Consider the following 17,568-nt stretch of genomic DNA (forward strand, 5'->3'; position numbering starts at 1 on the left):
TGAGGCCCTGAGCAGCCTGATCTAGTTGGAGATATCCCTGTTCCTTGCAGGGGGGTTGGACTAGATGACCTTTGAAGGTCCCTTCCAGCCCTAACCATTCTATGATTCTATGATTCTATCCATTTGCATATTTGCCTTCAGTTTTGCTTAAAAGTATATTTGACTTCATGTTCACTGGCAGTCTTCTCCCAGTGCGATTGGGTTTATATCAGATATTTTATACTCAAGTTTTTTGGCTCAAGAGATGATATGGTAATCTATATTTCTTCTCACATTGTTTTAACTTAACAGTTTTACTTTTAAAAAAAAAGAGAAATTTTGAATTTATAAAAGACAGCTTTTCGGAAGTTGGTCTTTCATTAACTTGGCAATGGACCTTTCATTGCTGAGCTTAATTCTTGAAGATATGGATACTAACAGAGTTGTTTTCCTGTTGAAGCTGCCTGTGCTAATCAGCGCCCCGACCTATTTGGTTGTGCTATTGCCCAAGTGGGAGTGATGGACATGCTCAAGTTCCACAAGTACACCATTGGCCATGCTTGGACCACTGACTACGGTTGCTCCGACTGTAAAGAGCAGTTTGAATGGCTGTGCAAGTAAGTGCCTTTAAATACTTCTGTGGTTGTTAAAATATGTAGTCTGCTCAACAGTTTCAGATTGCCGTGATCAATATCTGTTCTAAGAATTATTTCATCCTTTCCCACACTGGATTTGAGGAGTTCAGCATTTCCTTACAAGTCAAGACTGGCTTCAAAGCCCTGTTGAGTCAACTGGTCATATTTTCAAAGACTTTGTTCTTCTAGCAGCTTTAACAACTCGTAAGGTTTTCTTTCTGAATAATTACTCCTTCAGGCTGTCACAACAGAATATTCTCAAGTGAACCACTACATAAATTGTATTTTTTATGATGGGAGAGAGATAATCACCATTGTGTATTATATTATACAACGTGGATGGATATTAATTCATCTCTTAACTCTTTTCTGAGAGGTCTGGAAAGATTATTTTTATAAAAAGAGATGAGAGGCATAGCTGTATGAGAACAGAAATGATCTGCACATTGGATATGGCTAATAATGAGTGTGTTAGAATAAGTGCCATCATTTTAAAATACTTTTCTGGAACCTTGTCTTCTGTTATTGCATTTGTATTCCTTTAATAATGAAGATTGACATTCCAGGAGCATGCTTCAGACACACTAAACAAGTTGGCTGGTCTGAAATTTAATAGAGTGTTTAGCTATTAAAAAGTACATGTGCTGCAAGTACACTAAGATCTAACTTGATCTAAAGCATTTATTAAAATAAAAATAAAAATCAGTGTCATGTTCAAATACTAGATGATCCATTGAGCCCATTGTTTAATTTAAGCTTTCAATGGCAAACATGTTTTTGTAAATATAGTGCACAAAACAATTAACATAATTCATCTTTTATCAGTAGATAACTTAGATAATAGATTAACTGTTATAAAAATGATCCAAATAATCTTCATGATTTTGGACCCTGAAACTTGCCTGCACATCTGCCACTTAAGGTATTCTGAAGAGGTAAAGTAGAAGCAAAGTTTTAAATTCTTTCTGTGATTAGGAGAAATGCATCTGTAGGAAGGAGTCACTCTATACCTACTTACACACATGCTTAGTCACAAAATCTCAATATGTAATTTTAGAAACGTCTTATATGACGATACCTGAAATATTTCTATGCCTCCTTTTCAAGAGCTGACAACTGATTATCAAATGTAGAAAGATATATATGTAATGTTGCTTAGATGTTGCCTTTACGGATACCCAAAAAATACTTCAGGCAAATAGAGTGACGTTAACTTCTTTTCAAAACAAAAGATAGCCTGCAAATTTACTTACATTGTTCCTTAGATGAAAATTAGGAAGCCAGGAATCTTTTAGGTTAGACATTCAAATATTGTCACATGTTCTTAAAAATAATTTGGACTTACTTTCCTCCAAGTGGGAAATTCATTAAAAAATAAAGCAAGATTTCTTTCTGTATTTCCTATCATGAAATAGTGGGGGAGAAATAGTATCCTACTCTTGATTTAAAGAAAGTAACATTAGTCCTAGATGTAGCTTTGTCTAAATGAAGTATGAAATGGTTAGATGGAATTCTTTGTGACTTACCGTTATGTTTCGTTTCTAATGCTACAGAGTACTTGGTGTTGAGATATGTAGACACACCTTTCATGTTATGTTACCGTAGCTAAAAGATGTAAATTCTGCTGCAAAGAACACAAAATTTGAAAGTTAGATTATTCATTGCTCAAAAAATAGTCATCGAGGTCGTATATTGAAAGCAGGAAACTTAACACTTCTCCTTTCAGTTTCCTGCATGGTGTTCCCTCAGAGTACGTGCATGTTCAAAGATGACCTAAGTATTGGAGGGAGCAAATTTAATAACTGTATGACCCTTGTGGCTTACTGTCAGAGACTGCTTCCAAATTTGCATGGGAAGAAGCCATAGTAGTGCAGATCTGGACTACATACATATGCTGGGAAAAAGTCTCTGTTTCCCTGTTTCCCAGCAGGATGGATCCTGCTATGGACTTGACAGCTTTTGCTGTAGTTTCCCTGTTGCCCGTTCCTGGTATTTTTGGCATTTCTATGAAATGTATGCATATGCCTCTCTGAAACTAAAAAAATGTACTTGCTTCACATTTGAGATCCAGAGATCTGTGGCTACGACCATGAATCAGTTGCCAGTAGCGCAATTCCGATTTATGCCGCTGAGAACTGTAGTGTTCTGAGTGCTGTCGAATGCCACTGTCACGATTTTAGTATGAGAGGACCTTCTTGTTGAGTCTTGAGGAAAAACTACGTAAACGTTTGTGTGCTCTTCTCAGGTACTCTCCGCTTCACAATATCAAACTACCAGAAGAAGATGGCATCCAGTATCCCTCTACGCTGCTTCTCACAGCCGACCATGATGATCGTGTGGTCCCTCTACATTCACTGAAGTTTATCGCTACTCTGCAGTATGTTGTGGGGCGAAGCCGTAAACAAACCAATCCACTTCTCATCCATGTTGACACCAAGGCTGGGCACGGAGCAGGAAAGCCAACTGCTAAAGTTATAGAAGAAGTGTCAGATATGTTTGCTTTTATAGCACGATGCCTAAATCTTGATTGGATTGAATAGGCAAAGTGCTTATTACAGTCTCCTTTAGAAAACAAGGGCTTTAACACCGTTTAAGACCAACCAGACTACTACTTGGTGTAGTACTTACATTTAAGAACTGCAGTTTAATATTTTATTGATCCAACCTGCTATGGAGTTTTGATCTTCTGTGCTTCCCTCTTTTTGGCATTTCTTTTAATTTCTTTTCTACTGCGTTCCAAAGTACATTTTGAAAAGCATGTTCAAATAAATAACTGAGATACTGTCAGTGCTGTTGTGAAGATTTAGATTCCAGAGTTAGTGCTAGTTGAGCTTATTTCCTGTAAACAATTTTAATGTATTTTGCACCTATAAACATATCCAGATCATCTGTAATTAAATGTAAGTACTGTCCACATACAAGAACTCTGAGCATACTTTATTTACATAGTAATTTATTTGAGAATGTCAGTTGAAGGTGTTCAGTGGTAACCATGATATACTGAAGAGACAGTAATCTGGGTAATTAAGTCAAATATTATTAAAAAGCATATATTACATGCTGTTCATAAGTGTGTTACAGTCTATAATAATGATGTTGCTCAATTGTTCTTTCTTTCCAAAGAGACTTCAAAATGTCACCAGTTTTCTCTTCTGTCATTTGTTTCCACACAGAAGAGAAAATTGGAGGCTGGAAAATTGGAAGAATTCTTAAATTCTCACTGTAATCTCAGTCAAGCTGTACAGATACTCTTCAACAACCCGTCTGCTGTTAGCTCTTTAACTGTTAATAAAGAGTAGATCAGACAGTGGTTTAAAAAAAAAAAAAAAACACAAAACACACAAAAAAAACCCCAACCATCCAAAACTACAGCTTTGTCTAGCTTGTTCAAGTTCAGTTTTTCCTGATGGCTTTGACAGAATGTTCTCTAACAAGCCAAAATCTGAACATACGTGTATAACCTAGTTCTGGCTGCAGAACAGCAAGAGCTCGTAGTCAGACTCCCTAATGATTTGACACAGGCACAGTATTTGAACTGCCGTTTCATATCTTTTCCATCTAGACTGTAGAGCTGTAAAGTGGATGGGAGTATTTGCCTACTAGCTGTCTAAACTCTGATGCGCTGCAGCAGTTAGGGTTTGATTTTGCAGAGCAAAACAGTATTCTACCAATTATTGTTAGTCTTGTCCCTCCAGAAAACACTGCTGCTGCTCAGTTTTGGATAAACCGACGTGTGCTTCCAGAATCATGCTCATCATTAAATTTATTAAATTAAATTAATACGTAGACCCTAAGGCCTGTATTTTAACTCTGGGTTCAGAAGTTTCATCTCTAAGCAAACAGCATCTCAGCCCAGGAAGAGGAGAGAGTGGTATTTAAAAGAGGAGTAGGCTGCTGTAAACAGCAGCAAAATTAAAAATAAATTTGTACCAGATTCACTCTGTGTTTCTCTCATGCTCTGGAGCTTCTGCTGATTCCCTCTGCAATCCAGGAAGAATCATCCCTCCCAGGCCCTTATTACACATAATTTGATTTTAAGAGGGGAAAAAAAAAAAGTGATTTCTGCTTTCCTATGAAATACCACACTTAAAACCTGTACATGATCTGGGGTTTATTTGTGATCCATGGACGTTACAGTTTTACCAGATACTTTTTGGGCTGATGCATTGAATTAAGCAATCAGAATAGGGAGTTGAGGGAGGGTTTAGTTTTGTTTTTTTTCCTCCAGGCTGTGAAAACAAAGTTCAGGTTCAGCACCACCCTTTTCCCAGAGGTACGTGAACTGCTTTCTATGAGCATCTGGGAATTTTCGACAGCTTCCCCATATGGCAGAAACAAAGCATATAAAGCAATGGCATCTCCACTTGTAACACCTCACAGTCGCAGCATCTGGCCTTTTATTGAATGTCACAGTGTCATCAAGAGGGCAGAGCTTCACCTCTGCAACGAGAGCTTTGCAGGATAGAGTGTATGGAAAACATGGTCCTCAGGCGTTCGTGAAATAGAGGTGAACTCTGTCGGTGCATTGTATTGCAAAGGCTTGGGCACAGCCACCTCAATCATCTCTTAGGTCTTTGTTCCTAAAAATCCTTTTCCTTGTTATCTACCTCCTCAAACACAAAGCTTCTGGCATAGGTTTAAAATCATTCATTTTCCTTCCAAAGCTTTCTGCGGAAGCCGAGTTCCCTGAATTGAAGGAGATGACCCATAATGTGGAGAGTTTGGAAATCAACATTTCTCTTTGAGTGGCAATCAATAGTATTGAAGATGGAGCTGGCTTGCTGGAGACTCCACTCACAAAATAAGAAGTGTTCAAGAGGGTGTTGTATCCCTTGTAGAATGCTGGTATCTCTATTGGGAAAGCATTGTGTTTCTGTAATAGGGTCTTAATGTTGACATTTTAGTTGATCTTAATCAGGTATGCCAAGTCCAGGATTCAGGTGCAGAAAAAGTGATGTTGCAGCGCTGTCCTGTTAGCTGAGTTGCTCCTTTCAGTGCAGAAAGGGTCATGCTCCAACTGGAATCTGTAATTAACTCCAGGTGAGTAATGCACTTGTAATATAGTGGGATTTAAATCTTCAGAGTTTGGCTTAGATAGACCTGGAGCCAAACCATTCCTGCTGTATGAAACCTAATGAAATCTCTGTTCGTCTGGTTTCAACATTAACTTCTTTTCTTACAATAGAAATTCTGTTTCAGGGAGAGGCTCTATATTTTGTGCCTTTTATTTCCAGTATGTGAAGCAAAATTCACTCACTGGGCAAGGTAACCTCCTCACAACTATCTGCTTTTTCAAAATCGCGTTTCTTAGAAAAATAGATACCAGTGTCTTGTGCCAAGATCAAAATCAGAAAAATCTTTAAAGTCCTGGAAGAGGCATATGCTGCATGAACCCAGATCTGGTTTTAAGTGGAAATAAATGAGCTTTTTAGATATCTCTCCTTCTGATAACCCTTCACAGCTAATGTAGAGACATCTTAGTTGTCTTCGCTCCCATGAGAACACGTTTGCATCAGAGTTGATTTAAGTGAAAAAGGTCAGAAGTATTTTTAAAAGCTGAGAGTCTTCATATTCTTCACAGAAAGATATTTGAATGCCTTTGCGTTGGAGTTAATTTACATTTTGGTAGCTGAAAAAAAAAAAAATACTAGCTTTAGATAGATGCTGCACCCTCCCCAGCAATATAACCACCAAGATCTAAGGGTGGAAAAAGGGCAGCTGGCCTGTGGATATGTAACAATAAAGGACGCTGAAGACAGAGTTTGGAGGCACCTGTTCCTGGCATCTAGGACTTCTCTGGTTTCACCAGGATTTTTTTGACTTGACTCTGCTTTGCCATCTGTCTGTAGGAAGGCAGAAACATGAGCAGCAGTCCTTTTGGATTTGATACGGCAAGCAACAGCTTTCAAACATCTATGGTGTCAGGTCATTCATCTATGTTTAGCCTGAGGTAGCCCCTCAGGATTGACTAAAGGTCTGCTTATAGACTCTTCCTGACAGCCTCTCCTTTCCAAGCTGAGTAGGATTTAGAGGGGAGGACCAGGGGAGGCACTCTGAAACCAAGCTAATGGACAACCACCCAATTTTCTGCCAAGCTTTTCTACTTTCTCCGCTGTCTTTAGTAGACAGCTTTTGTGCAATTGCCTCTTTGTGCAGACCTCTCAGGATTTGGATAGTCCATGCTGTTTGAACAGCCAGGTTTGGCAACTTTGTTCTGTTCTCCGTATGTTCTTTTCATTACTTGTGCCTTACTGTACTGCATGCCAGGAAAAGAAAAAGCATTCCTCTGGCTTATTTTTTCCTTGCCCTTGCAAAGGAGGTCAGGTAGCCTTCCAGTTCTTACATCTCTGAAGATAACCATGGTGTGTTCTCAAGATAACATTATTCCTGATTAGCTGTTTCTGAATAAGCTCGTGTTCAGTTTATTCATGGCAGAGAAATCCCAGTGATGGAGTCCTTCAGTGGAAGCTGGGCTAACTATGGGCATCTGCAGAAATGAACTGAAATTCTGGACTAGTAAGACTGTGATTTGGCCATTTCTCCTAATTTTCCGTAAGAAGATTAACTGAAAATTCAACATTCAAAACCGAAGCTGAGCAATGACATGTCAGTGAGAATCTCTGTTCTGTAGACATCCCTGTGCCTTGTTGGGCAAAGGCAAGGAACAAACTTGGTGCTCATGCCCTTACCTGTAGCACAGTGAGTTCAGTGCTGAAATTCTGAATGGCAGGAGTCCGTTCGTGGTGATTTTCACTAAACGTTTCTAGCTTCGGCAGCAGATGCAGCGTGAGAGCTGGAGTCAATGGATGGATGATGTTTCTGCAAATGTGATGTTTTTAGCCTGCCACGTGCTTTTCAGAAGATTACAGTGTGTGCATGTGTCGTGGGTTATGTTGAACCGCCCCACACACAGCCGGTCACTCCCCCTCCCCCACCCCCAGGAATGAGGGAGAGAATTAAAGGATAAACGTGAAACCCGTGGGTTGAGATAAGAGTGATTTAATACAGATGATTTAATACAATGTAGGTGCTCACCACCCCTCGTATGCGAAGCCCGTCTCGTCCCGAAAACTGCAAATCCCGGACGAACGCGAGGCCCCGAAATAGAGAGGGGCAGAGAGGGAGAGAAAGAGAGAGAGAGAGAAAGAAAAAAAACAGCAGAGCAACAGCGCAGCAAGCGCAAAAGAGCAAAAGTGCAAAAAGAGCAAAAGCGCAAAAGCCCCTCTTCCCGGCTGACCCTCGCTTTTATACTGGGCATGACGCTGCATGATATGGAATACTAATTGGCCAGTTTGGCCCTCAGTCTTAAGTTCCACACAAATGACAAGGGGAATCGTGTCCCCCTTGTCCCAGCTATGCTCCCCCCTTATCCTGCCGTGTTTCTGTACTCCGCACACTGAAAAGTCCTTGGAGTTTCACTTCCAACCACAAACATCAGCTTGCTATCAACATTCTTCTCAGAGTGAGCCTCTGAGTGAAACCAAAACAGGGAGCTCTTCTGGCTGTTAAAAAAAAAACTCTGTCCCAGCTAAAACTGGGACAGTATCCACCCCTTATTCCATACCATGCATGTCATGCTCAAACCTTACATATATACTATTCCCTTAGCCATGGGTCATCCCTCCAAAATGTGTCTTCATCTGTTACAGCAGTCTCTCAGGGCAGGAAAGATGACGTGGAATTCGCTCAGTCGGTAGAACGGATGACATGTAGTCTTTGTTGCGTGTGGCGCCTGGAGCTCGTAGTTGGTGTATCCGGCCGCTGTCTGCAGGTTGAAGATGTTGATCTTGAAGAAGTTGCTGGTTGTTTGGAATCAGTTCTGATTCTGACGAAGTTTATTCTTCATTAACCTGGATGATTCTTAATATAATGACATTAGTACAATGTGACAACCATAGTGATGATGGTATGCAGGGACAGGGTTATTCAGCAATTAATATCACACAATTCAATTCATTTTATCATCTATTTTCACCCAACATCAAATCCCCTTGAGGTACACATCGGACTTCCCCGTCCTTCTGCATCACCCACCAAGTACACCCAGGTCCCTGAGCAAAAGCAATCCCACGAATGGGTTTACCTTTACCCGAGGCAGGAATAACCCAAACTGTCTTCCCGAGTATATTCCTCATGTGCACTACAGGGACTTTGTCTCCTTCTACAGTACGTAGAAGTTCTGATTGCGCAGGACCAGCTCGATTAGCAGATCCTCTAGTGTTAACTAACCAGGTGGCTTTTGCTAAATGCGTATCCCAATGTTTGAAGGTTCCACCACCCATTGCTTTCAGTGTGGTTTTTAGCAATCCATTATATCGTTCAATCTTCCCAGAAGCTGGTGCATGATAAGGGATGTGATATACCCACTCGATGCCATGCTCTTTGGCCCAGGTGTCTATAAGATTGTTACGGAAATGAGTCCCGTTGTCCGACTCAATTCTTTCTGGGGTGCCATGCCGCCACAAGACTTGCTTTTCAAGGCCCAAGATCGTGTTCCGGGCGGTGGCATGGGGCACAGCATAGGTTTCCAGCCATCCAGTGGTCGCTTCCACCATTGTAAGCACATAACGCTTGCCACTGCGAGTTTGTGGAAGTGTGACATAGTCAATTTGCCAAGCCTCTCCATATTGATATTTCGACCAACACCCTCCATACCAAAGAGGTTTCAACCGCTTGGCTTGCTTGATTGCAGCACACGTTTCACATTCATGGATCACCTCTGCAATGGTGTCCATAGTTAGGTCCACCCCTCGATCACGAGCCCATTTGTATGTGGCGTCCCTTCCTTGATGGCCTGAGGCATCATGGGCCCAACGAGCTAGAAATTTTTCACCTTTATGTTGCCAGTCCAGATCCACCTGAGCCACTTTAATCTTGGCGGCCTGATCCACCTGTTGATTGTTTTCATGTTCTTCTGTGGCCCGACTCTTGGGTACATGGGCATCTACATGTCGTACTTTCACAATCAGCTTCTCTACTCGAGCAGCAATGTCTTTCCACAACGGGGCAGCCCAGATGGGTTTACCTCTGCGTTGCCAGCTGCTCTGCTTCCATTGCCGTAGCCATCCCCACAGGGCATTTGCTACCATCCAAGAGTCGGTATAGAGATAGAGCATTGGCCACTTTTCTCGTTCAGCGATGTCTAAAGCCAGTTGGATGGCTTTCACCTCTGCGAACTGGCTTGATTCACCTTCTCCTTCGGTAGCTTCTGCGACCTGTCGAGTAGGACTCCATACAGCAGCTTTCCATTTTCGATGTTTTCCTACAAGGCGACAGGACCCGTCGGTAAACAGAGCGTATTTCTTCTCATTGTCTGATAGTTCATTATAAGGTGGAGCCTCCTCAGCACGTGTCACCTCCTCCTCCTCTGGTGACATTCCAAAGTCCTTACCTTCAGCCCAGTTAGTGATCACTTCCAAAATTCCTGGGCGATTGAGGTTTCCTATCCGAGCTCTTTGTGTGATCAGCGCGATCCACTTGCTCCATGTGGCATCAGTTGCGTGGTGTGTAGACGGGACGCTCCCTTTGAACATCCAGCCGAGCACTGGCAATCGGGGTGCCAGGAGCAACTGTGCTTCTGTACCAATCACTTCAGAAGCAGCTCGGACTCCTTCATATGCTGCCAATATCTCTTTTTCAGTTGGAGTATAGTTGGTTTCGGATCCTTTGTATCCTCGACTCCAAAACCCAAGAGGTCGACCTCGCGTCTCCCCTGGCGCTTTTTGCCAGAGACTCCAGGTGGGACCATTCTCCCCGGCTGCGGTGTAGAGCACATTTTTGACATCTTGTCCTGTCCGGACTGGTCCCAGGGCTACCGCATGGACTATTTCTTGTTTAATTTGTTCAAAGGCTTGTTTTTGCTCTGGGCCCCATTCAAAATTATTCCTCTTTCGGGTTATTTGGTAGAGGGGTTTTACAATCTGGCTGTAGTCAGGAATATGCATTCGCCAGAAACCCACAATGCCTAAGAAAGCTTGTGCTTCCTTTTTGTTGGTTGGTGGGGACATAGCTGTTATTTTATTAATCACGTCCATCGGAATTTGACGACGCCCATCTTGCCATTTTATTCCCAAAAACTGAATCTCCTGGGCAGGTCCCTTGACTTTACTCTGTTTTATGGCAAAGCCTGCTTTCAGAAGGATTTGGATTATCTTTTCACCTTTCTCAAAAACTTCTTCTGCTGTGTTGCCCCATACAATGATGTCATCAATGTATTGCAGATGTTCTGGGGCATCACCCTGTTCCAGTGTGGTCTGGATCAGTCCATGGCAAATAGTGGGGCTGTGTTTCCACCCCTGGGGCAGTCGATTCCAGGTATACTGGATGCCCCTCCAAGTGAAAGCAAACTGTGGCCTGCATTCCGGTGCCAAAGGAATTGAGAAAAACGCATTAGCGATATCAATTGTAGCGTACCACCTGGCTGCCTTTGACTCCAGTTCATACTGAAGTTCCAGCATATCTGGCACGGCAGCACTCAATGGTGGTGTAACTTCATTCAAGCCACGATAGTCTACCGTCAGCCTCCACTCGCCATTGGACTTACGCACAGGCCATATAGGGCTGTTAAAAGGGGAGCGGGTCTTTGTGATGACTCCTTGACTCTCCAGTTGACGAATCAACTTATGGATAGGAATTAGAGAGTCTCGGTTGGTACGATATTGCCGTCGGTGCACTGTTGTATTAGCAATTGGCACCTGCTGTTCTTCGACCCTCAGTAACCCCACAGCAGAAGGGTCCGTTGAGAGACCAGGCAAAGTAGACAGCTGCCTGCCTTCTTCTGTCTCTACTGCAGCTATGCCAAAAGCCCACCGATACCCTTTTGGGTCTTTGAAATACCCTCTCTTAAGATAATCTATGCCAAGGATGCACGGGGCTTCTGGGCCAGTTACAATAGGGTGTTTTTGCCACTGCTGTCCAGTTAGGCTCACTTCAGCCTCTAACACAGTCAGTTGTTGAGACCCCCCTGTCACTCCAGAAATAGAGATGGATTCTGCTCCTCTGAAGTTCGATGGTATCAAAGTGCATTGGGCACCAGTATCCACTAAAGCCTTATACTTTCTAGGGTATGATGTGCCAGGCCACCGAATCCACACAGTCCAGTACACTCGATTATCCCTCTCCTCCACCTGGCTGGAGGCAGGGCCCCTCTAATGCCTGTTATCATATTCATCAGAGGAATCAGCAGGATTGGAGTCAGGATGGCTAGGAGGATCAGCCCTCCCATTTTGACTAGTGGACTGCTCACTGTAGACTGGGGCAACAGCTGTCCTGGAGGAATTGGAGAAAGTTCTATTCCTGTTGGTTCTTCCTCCCAACTGGCGTACCCTGGCCTCTAAAGCGGAGGTGGGTTTTCCATCCCACCTTCTCATGTCTTCTCCATGATCACGGAGGTAGAACCATAGCTCACCCCGTGATCTGTACCGTCTCTCTTGTCTCTCTCGAGGAGGGTAACGCCTGGTTCTGACAGCTGAAATTCTAGAACGTTCGGGTGGTGGGAAATCTACTTTTTCTCTTAATTCTCGGACCTCTTCAGACAGCTTTTCCACAGCCGCAACACAGGTTCGTATAGAAGTGTCATCATCATATCGTCGGAGGTAGGTGACCAGATTACCTACGGATAGTGGTGCTTCATCGTCCCCGAAGTCCATTATTGCCAATGAGGTGGAATATGCGGCTGGCGCACTCCGTATAATCTTCTGCCACATTGGTCGTGTGCACCGGACGTCATCTGGATCTTCGAGTCTTGGTCCGCTTCTCGAGTCAAGATAAATCAACTCTCGCACAGCCAGTTCTCTCAGATACTGAATAGCTTTTTCTATGTTGGTCCACCTGCTTACATTACATGGCACCTCGTCCTTGTAGGGATACCTTTCCTTTATAGCTGCCAGGAGTCGTCTCCAGAGGCTGCGGACTTGTGTCTGCCTTCCAATTGCTTTATCAATGCCTCCATCCATGGCAAGGGCTCCCAGCTGCCTAGCTTCACTACCATCTAACTCCAGACTATTGGCTCCCATGTCCCAGCATCTGAGCAACCAAGAGACAATGGGCTCACCTTTAAGGCGGCCATAATCTTTTCGAATATCTCGCAGCTCGCTCATTTTTAGAGACCTGGTGGTTATCCTCTCATCTATGATGTCACTCCTCCTCCATTGAGATTTCCTCTGGGGCGAAACAGAACGCTCCCGCTTCATTTCTCGTGATGGCCCTGGTCGCTCTTCATCATCATCATCATCCTCTCCTCTGCGTTCTGACTTTCGCAGACATTTCCTTGGTTTCTCTTCCTCCAATCGTTGTGATGGCCCCGGTTGTTCTTCTTTGTCTGGTTGCTTTGATGGTCCTGGTTGCTCTTCCTCATTTGGTTGTTGTGATGGCCCTGATTCCTCTTCTTCGTCGTCTAACTTTTGTATACATTTTCTTTTCCTTACGGGGGCAACTGATACCGTTGTAGTCTGAGTAGCTATAGTGCTTGTCATGGGAGTTGAGATGGCAAGCACAATAACCCGAGAAATAAATTGATATACACCCCTAAATGGCCGATTGATTTTGAATATATAGATAATTAAACATATATTCAGGAGACCTTGCAGGACAATCAAACCGGTTAAATTATTCCAATGATGTTCGGCATTATCAAAATCAACGTAAGCTTTTGTGAATGAAAAGTCACCGGTATAATTGGCGATGATATCCGCCAGGTGACGCTCAAAATTAATAAACGAGTTCCACATCACCATCCCCCTCTGCACCGCCGAATACAAAGACTGAGCCGGACCCAGCACCGATGATCTTATCAGAGTTACACCGTACAGTATAGCAAAACCCTTAATTACCGATAACATACTTTTCATGCCGGTCCAACACCCAGAGCCAGAAAAACGCATAAACATTCCGCCTAACATCATATAGGGTAGATAAGACAATAAATTATGAATGTCCGGTAACATGTACGCAAGCATAACAAACAGCATTCCGGCCAGCCACATCGTTATCTCAACCCCTTCGTGCCCCACGTTGGGCGCCAATTAAGACTGTCGTGGGTTATGTTGAACCGCCCCACACACAGCCGGTCACTCCCCCTCCCCCACCCCCAGGAATGAGGGAGAGAATTAAAGGATAAACGTGAAACCCGTGGGTTGAGATAAGAGTGATTTAATACAGATGATTTAATACAATGTAGGTGCTCACCACCCCTCGTATGCGAAGCCCGTCTCGTCCCGAAAACTGCAAATCCCGGACGAACGCGAGGCCCCGAAATAGAGAGGGGCAGAGAGGGAGAGAAAGAGAGAGAGAGAGAAAGAAAAAAAACAGCAGAGCAACAGCGCAGCAAGCGCAAAAGAGCAAAAGTGCAAAAAGAGCAAAAGCGCAAAAGCCCCTCTTCCCGGCTGACCCTCGCTTTTATACTGGGCATGACGCTGCATGATATGGAATACTAATTGGCCAGTTTGGCCCTCAGTCTTAAGTTCCACACAAATGACAAGGGGAATCGTGTCCCCCTTGTCCCAGCTATGCTCCCCCCTTATCCTGCCGTGTTTCTGTACTCCGCACACTGAAAAGTCCTTGGAGTTTCACTTCCAACCACAAACATCAGCTTGCTATCAACATTCTTCTCAGAGTGAGCCTCTGAGTGAAACCAAAACAGGGAGCTCTTCTGGCTGTTAAAAAAAAACTCTGTCCCAGCTAAAACTGGGACAGCATGTGCACTCCTTTCAATGCCTCTCGGGCCTTCTATGTGCAGAAAGGAAGGAGACCTAATTCTTGAACCCCCTGAAGTGGGGAGGTGCGTGCTATTGTAACTGACATGTATTAGGTAGGTATCTGATTGTGCTAACTGAAGCATTAAATTAGGTATTTGTCTATAACATAAACAGGGCAATATTAGGCCCAAAATATGATCTGTAATTTTCATCTTAGCATCACTGCCAAAAAAATGAGGCAATAATCAGAAGAAAAGCAATAGAAAGGACTTGATTTTGTAGTATGCGTATTGATTTGACTCTCTCAATACTTCAGGAGACAGGATGAACATTCACTATGAGGGTTCCAAAATAAGCATTTTCCCCTGACACAGAGGGGGGTGAAATTTCCTGATTTTAGGAAACAAGGTTGTATTACAAAATGTATGATTGCACACAGTGAAGCTACAGACCAGCTGTCGGTTGAGCTGCATGAAACACCTTAATTCAGCAGGGGCACCTGGACTCATAGGAGGTAATTCGATTTAGTTCTTAGCACCATCGTTTTCATGGTGCTTTTCTTTCCCTGCGAAGAGCTGTACTTAACCTCTGACATCTCCTCGGTAGAAGAACAGATGAATATTAAGATATATTGCATTTCAGCGATGCCATCAAATATATTCTCTTGTCCTGTGAGACTTCGAAAGTGTCAGAAGACAAGAGCAACAGTGAAAAAATTAGTGTTTGCTTTGCCTCCCAGCAGTCGTTGAACAACCATGAGCATACTAAATAACAGAGAAATGTATTCATTGGTTAAACAGCAGTTAATGCAGGTTTTTTAGAAGTTCAGATGAGAATCCTTAGCTGGTGAAAAACTGCTTTCAGTGCTGCCACACTTTTAGGCTGTTTCCTGGTGTGCAACAGCAGCATGTCATTTTGACATCAAGTGACCAAGTACTGTAACATGGACCGTTGTTTCCTTCCTGGGAAAGAAACTGAATAAAGGGTTCAGACATTTCACTCTTCAGAATCCTTTGGAGCTGGTAACAGGAGAAGATAAACAATACTTAGGGCCTTCTGATTATTTCAAATGAAGCAGTGTCATTTCTCAACAGAATATGATGTTTTCTGATAGTATTGTATTTCAGAGGAAGCTCTGCTGCAGGAGAAGGAGCTTTGAAATGTAGGTGTGTGCAGGTATCTATTTCAGTAGCTTGGCCAAGCTGTTACGCACTTCCTACTTCATATATTTAGTGTTAATAATTAACATTCTGCTACTGAAATTGCTTTTCAGTTTTAGTTTAAAGCTTCTCAGTATGAAAAATGTGGTTCCATCATACATACAGAACCGGTATAAAGCTGTGGACCAAAGACCATTCATAGGCACCCAAGCTTCAGCTCTTGGATGGTTTACTTTTCATCTTGCATTTAATTAGGTAGACACAGGTACTATGAAGAACTTGCATTACAGTAAAAAAGTGAAATAAACATCCATGATCACTGCAGATATATTGCAGAGGTTGGGAGACTTCTATTGTTGACTATACATAAAGAAACCTCCAGCTGTATTTCCAAATTAAAGGGATTACTTTTCCTGATTAGAGATGCTCAGACCTCCTTGAGCTGTGAGGAAGTGCAGATCCAAATCTGATCTTTGCACCCAAAATGCCTAAAAGCAAAAGTTCTTGACATTCCCTGTATTTGCAGTGTGATTATCCTCTAGTGCTAGCTTGCAGGGATTCGGCTGCCAAGGACAAACTGGAAAACATCCTCCTCTCACAGATGACAGTCACTCACACAACAACCCCGTCATTAAACAGTTTGCTGCCGTGGGCTGGCTGCCCATCCTTCCTGCCCGGCGGAGCCTTCCAAGGCCTCCGTGCCTGCCAGAGGAAGTTGATGGAGGGGGAGGGGTATGGACGTTACAAAATCGCTTCCAGCTAATGAATTAGAAACCTTCGTGAGACCGTTTCATTGGAGAGTTTGGACAGCTTTCATTATTCTCGACGCTCGTTCCCTCTGGTGAGAATAAGGCAGCCTGTCCTGCCCACTGGGGACATCGGCGCGGGGTCACAGGAGGAGTCACCATCATGGTGGGCATCTCCTGGAGAGGCGTTCTGGAAAACGCACTTTCTGTTCCGACGTGCACTGATACCTGCTTTGCTGATCTGATTAGTGCAAGGGAACGTCCATGGGAGCGTTAGCTGCAGAGGGGCATTGTGGCCTCTTCAGCCCCTCCGTGGCTGTGGGGGACAAGACAGCTGTGGCAGCAGGGTCTGTCGGAAGCATGGGAAGCCATCACCAGCCCAATACCAACGTGTGCCGTCTCTCAGCGGGTGACGGGATAGGAACTGTGTGTCTCTCGTTTTCGGATGCACGGGCCTACGGAGCTCCTGCTTGCGGAGCAGAAGGAAGAGCCGTTCCCCCTGCTGTTGGAGGCTGGTTTTGAGATGTGTTGGCTGTAGCTCATCTGCTTAGCCATAGTCACTGAACCATGAAAGTTGTCTATTTGGCTGTTATTTTGGGAGCTGAGGATGATACACCAGTGACTTGAGGGTTGTGACAGATGGAATCATCCAACCACTTGACCACTTTGCCCTGCTCTGCAGGCCCTGGTGCAGATGGGCTTTGTTGCGCTGCCTGCAGGGTGCCACATCTCCGTTGGTGGCCGATGGCACCAGCGTTGAGGTGGAGGGCAGATTTTGGTCAGGAGAGTTGGCCCGCTCCAGCCAGCTGGAAAGGCATGGCAGCCTTAGCTGAGCCTCCCTTTTTGGCCACCACCAAATGTCTGATGGGGTTCTAAACCCAATCTTCCAAGATTGGGACAGTTCCCAGGTGCTACCCCATCTCGGGTTCCCCTGAGGGTTGTAGGTCCTCTGCTTAGCAGCTCCCCTGTTCCACCTGCCAGGTGCAGCCTGCACCAGGTGATGTGGTTACCAAGGCTAAGTCCCTCCAGACAGCCCCGTTTCCCTGCGTAGCAGCTAGCAGTGGCCTCAGTTCTCAGCTGAGGGAGCTGAGAACAAGGGGGACACCAGCACAGACCATGCCCTCACTGATAGGTGCAGTCCCACAGTCAGACCATGGTGGGCAGATCTGGGGCCCATCAACAGCCCCTGACACAGCAAGCAGTGTACCACATCTGGGGTCCAGCCATGGGCTTCAGACAGGAGATGGGGCCAGAGACAGGGCTGGAGAGAAGCTACAGTATCCATCCAAGGTGTCCGTGGGGGAGACAGGCTGGCCACAGCACGGATATAGTAACAGGGGCTATCCAGCATTTG

The 17,568-nt window shown here is 44.2% G+C and overlaps 1 protein-coding gene across 1 annotated transcript in view; it reads left to right on the forward strand.

Annotated features, from left to right (window-relative positions):
* PREP (prolyl endopeptidase) overlaps positions 1–3,592 on the forward strand; it is a 120,406-nt gene extending 116,814 nt beyond the window's left edge. Inside the window, exons 14-15 of the mRNA XM_086608147.1 lie at positions 440–596; positions 2,860–3,592. Of these exons, the coding sequence (XP_086464273.1) occupies positions 440–596; positions 2,860–3,154 (452 nt within the window). The 3' untranslated portion in view covers positions 3,155–3,592. The remainder of the gene's footprint in view (positions 1–439; positions 597–2,859) is intronic.
* Positions 3,593–17,568: the final 13,976 nt, after the last annotated feature.

Source organism: Tauraco erythrolophus, chromosome 2, assembly GCF_009769465.1.
Source record: "Tauraco erythrolophus isolate bTauEry1 chromosome 2, bTauEry1.pri, whole genome shotgun sequence".
NCBI classification, from domain to species: Eukaryota; Metazoa; Chordata; class Aves; order Musophagiformes; family Musophagidae; genus Tauraco; species Tauraco erythrolophus.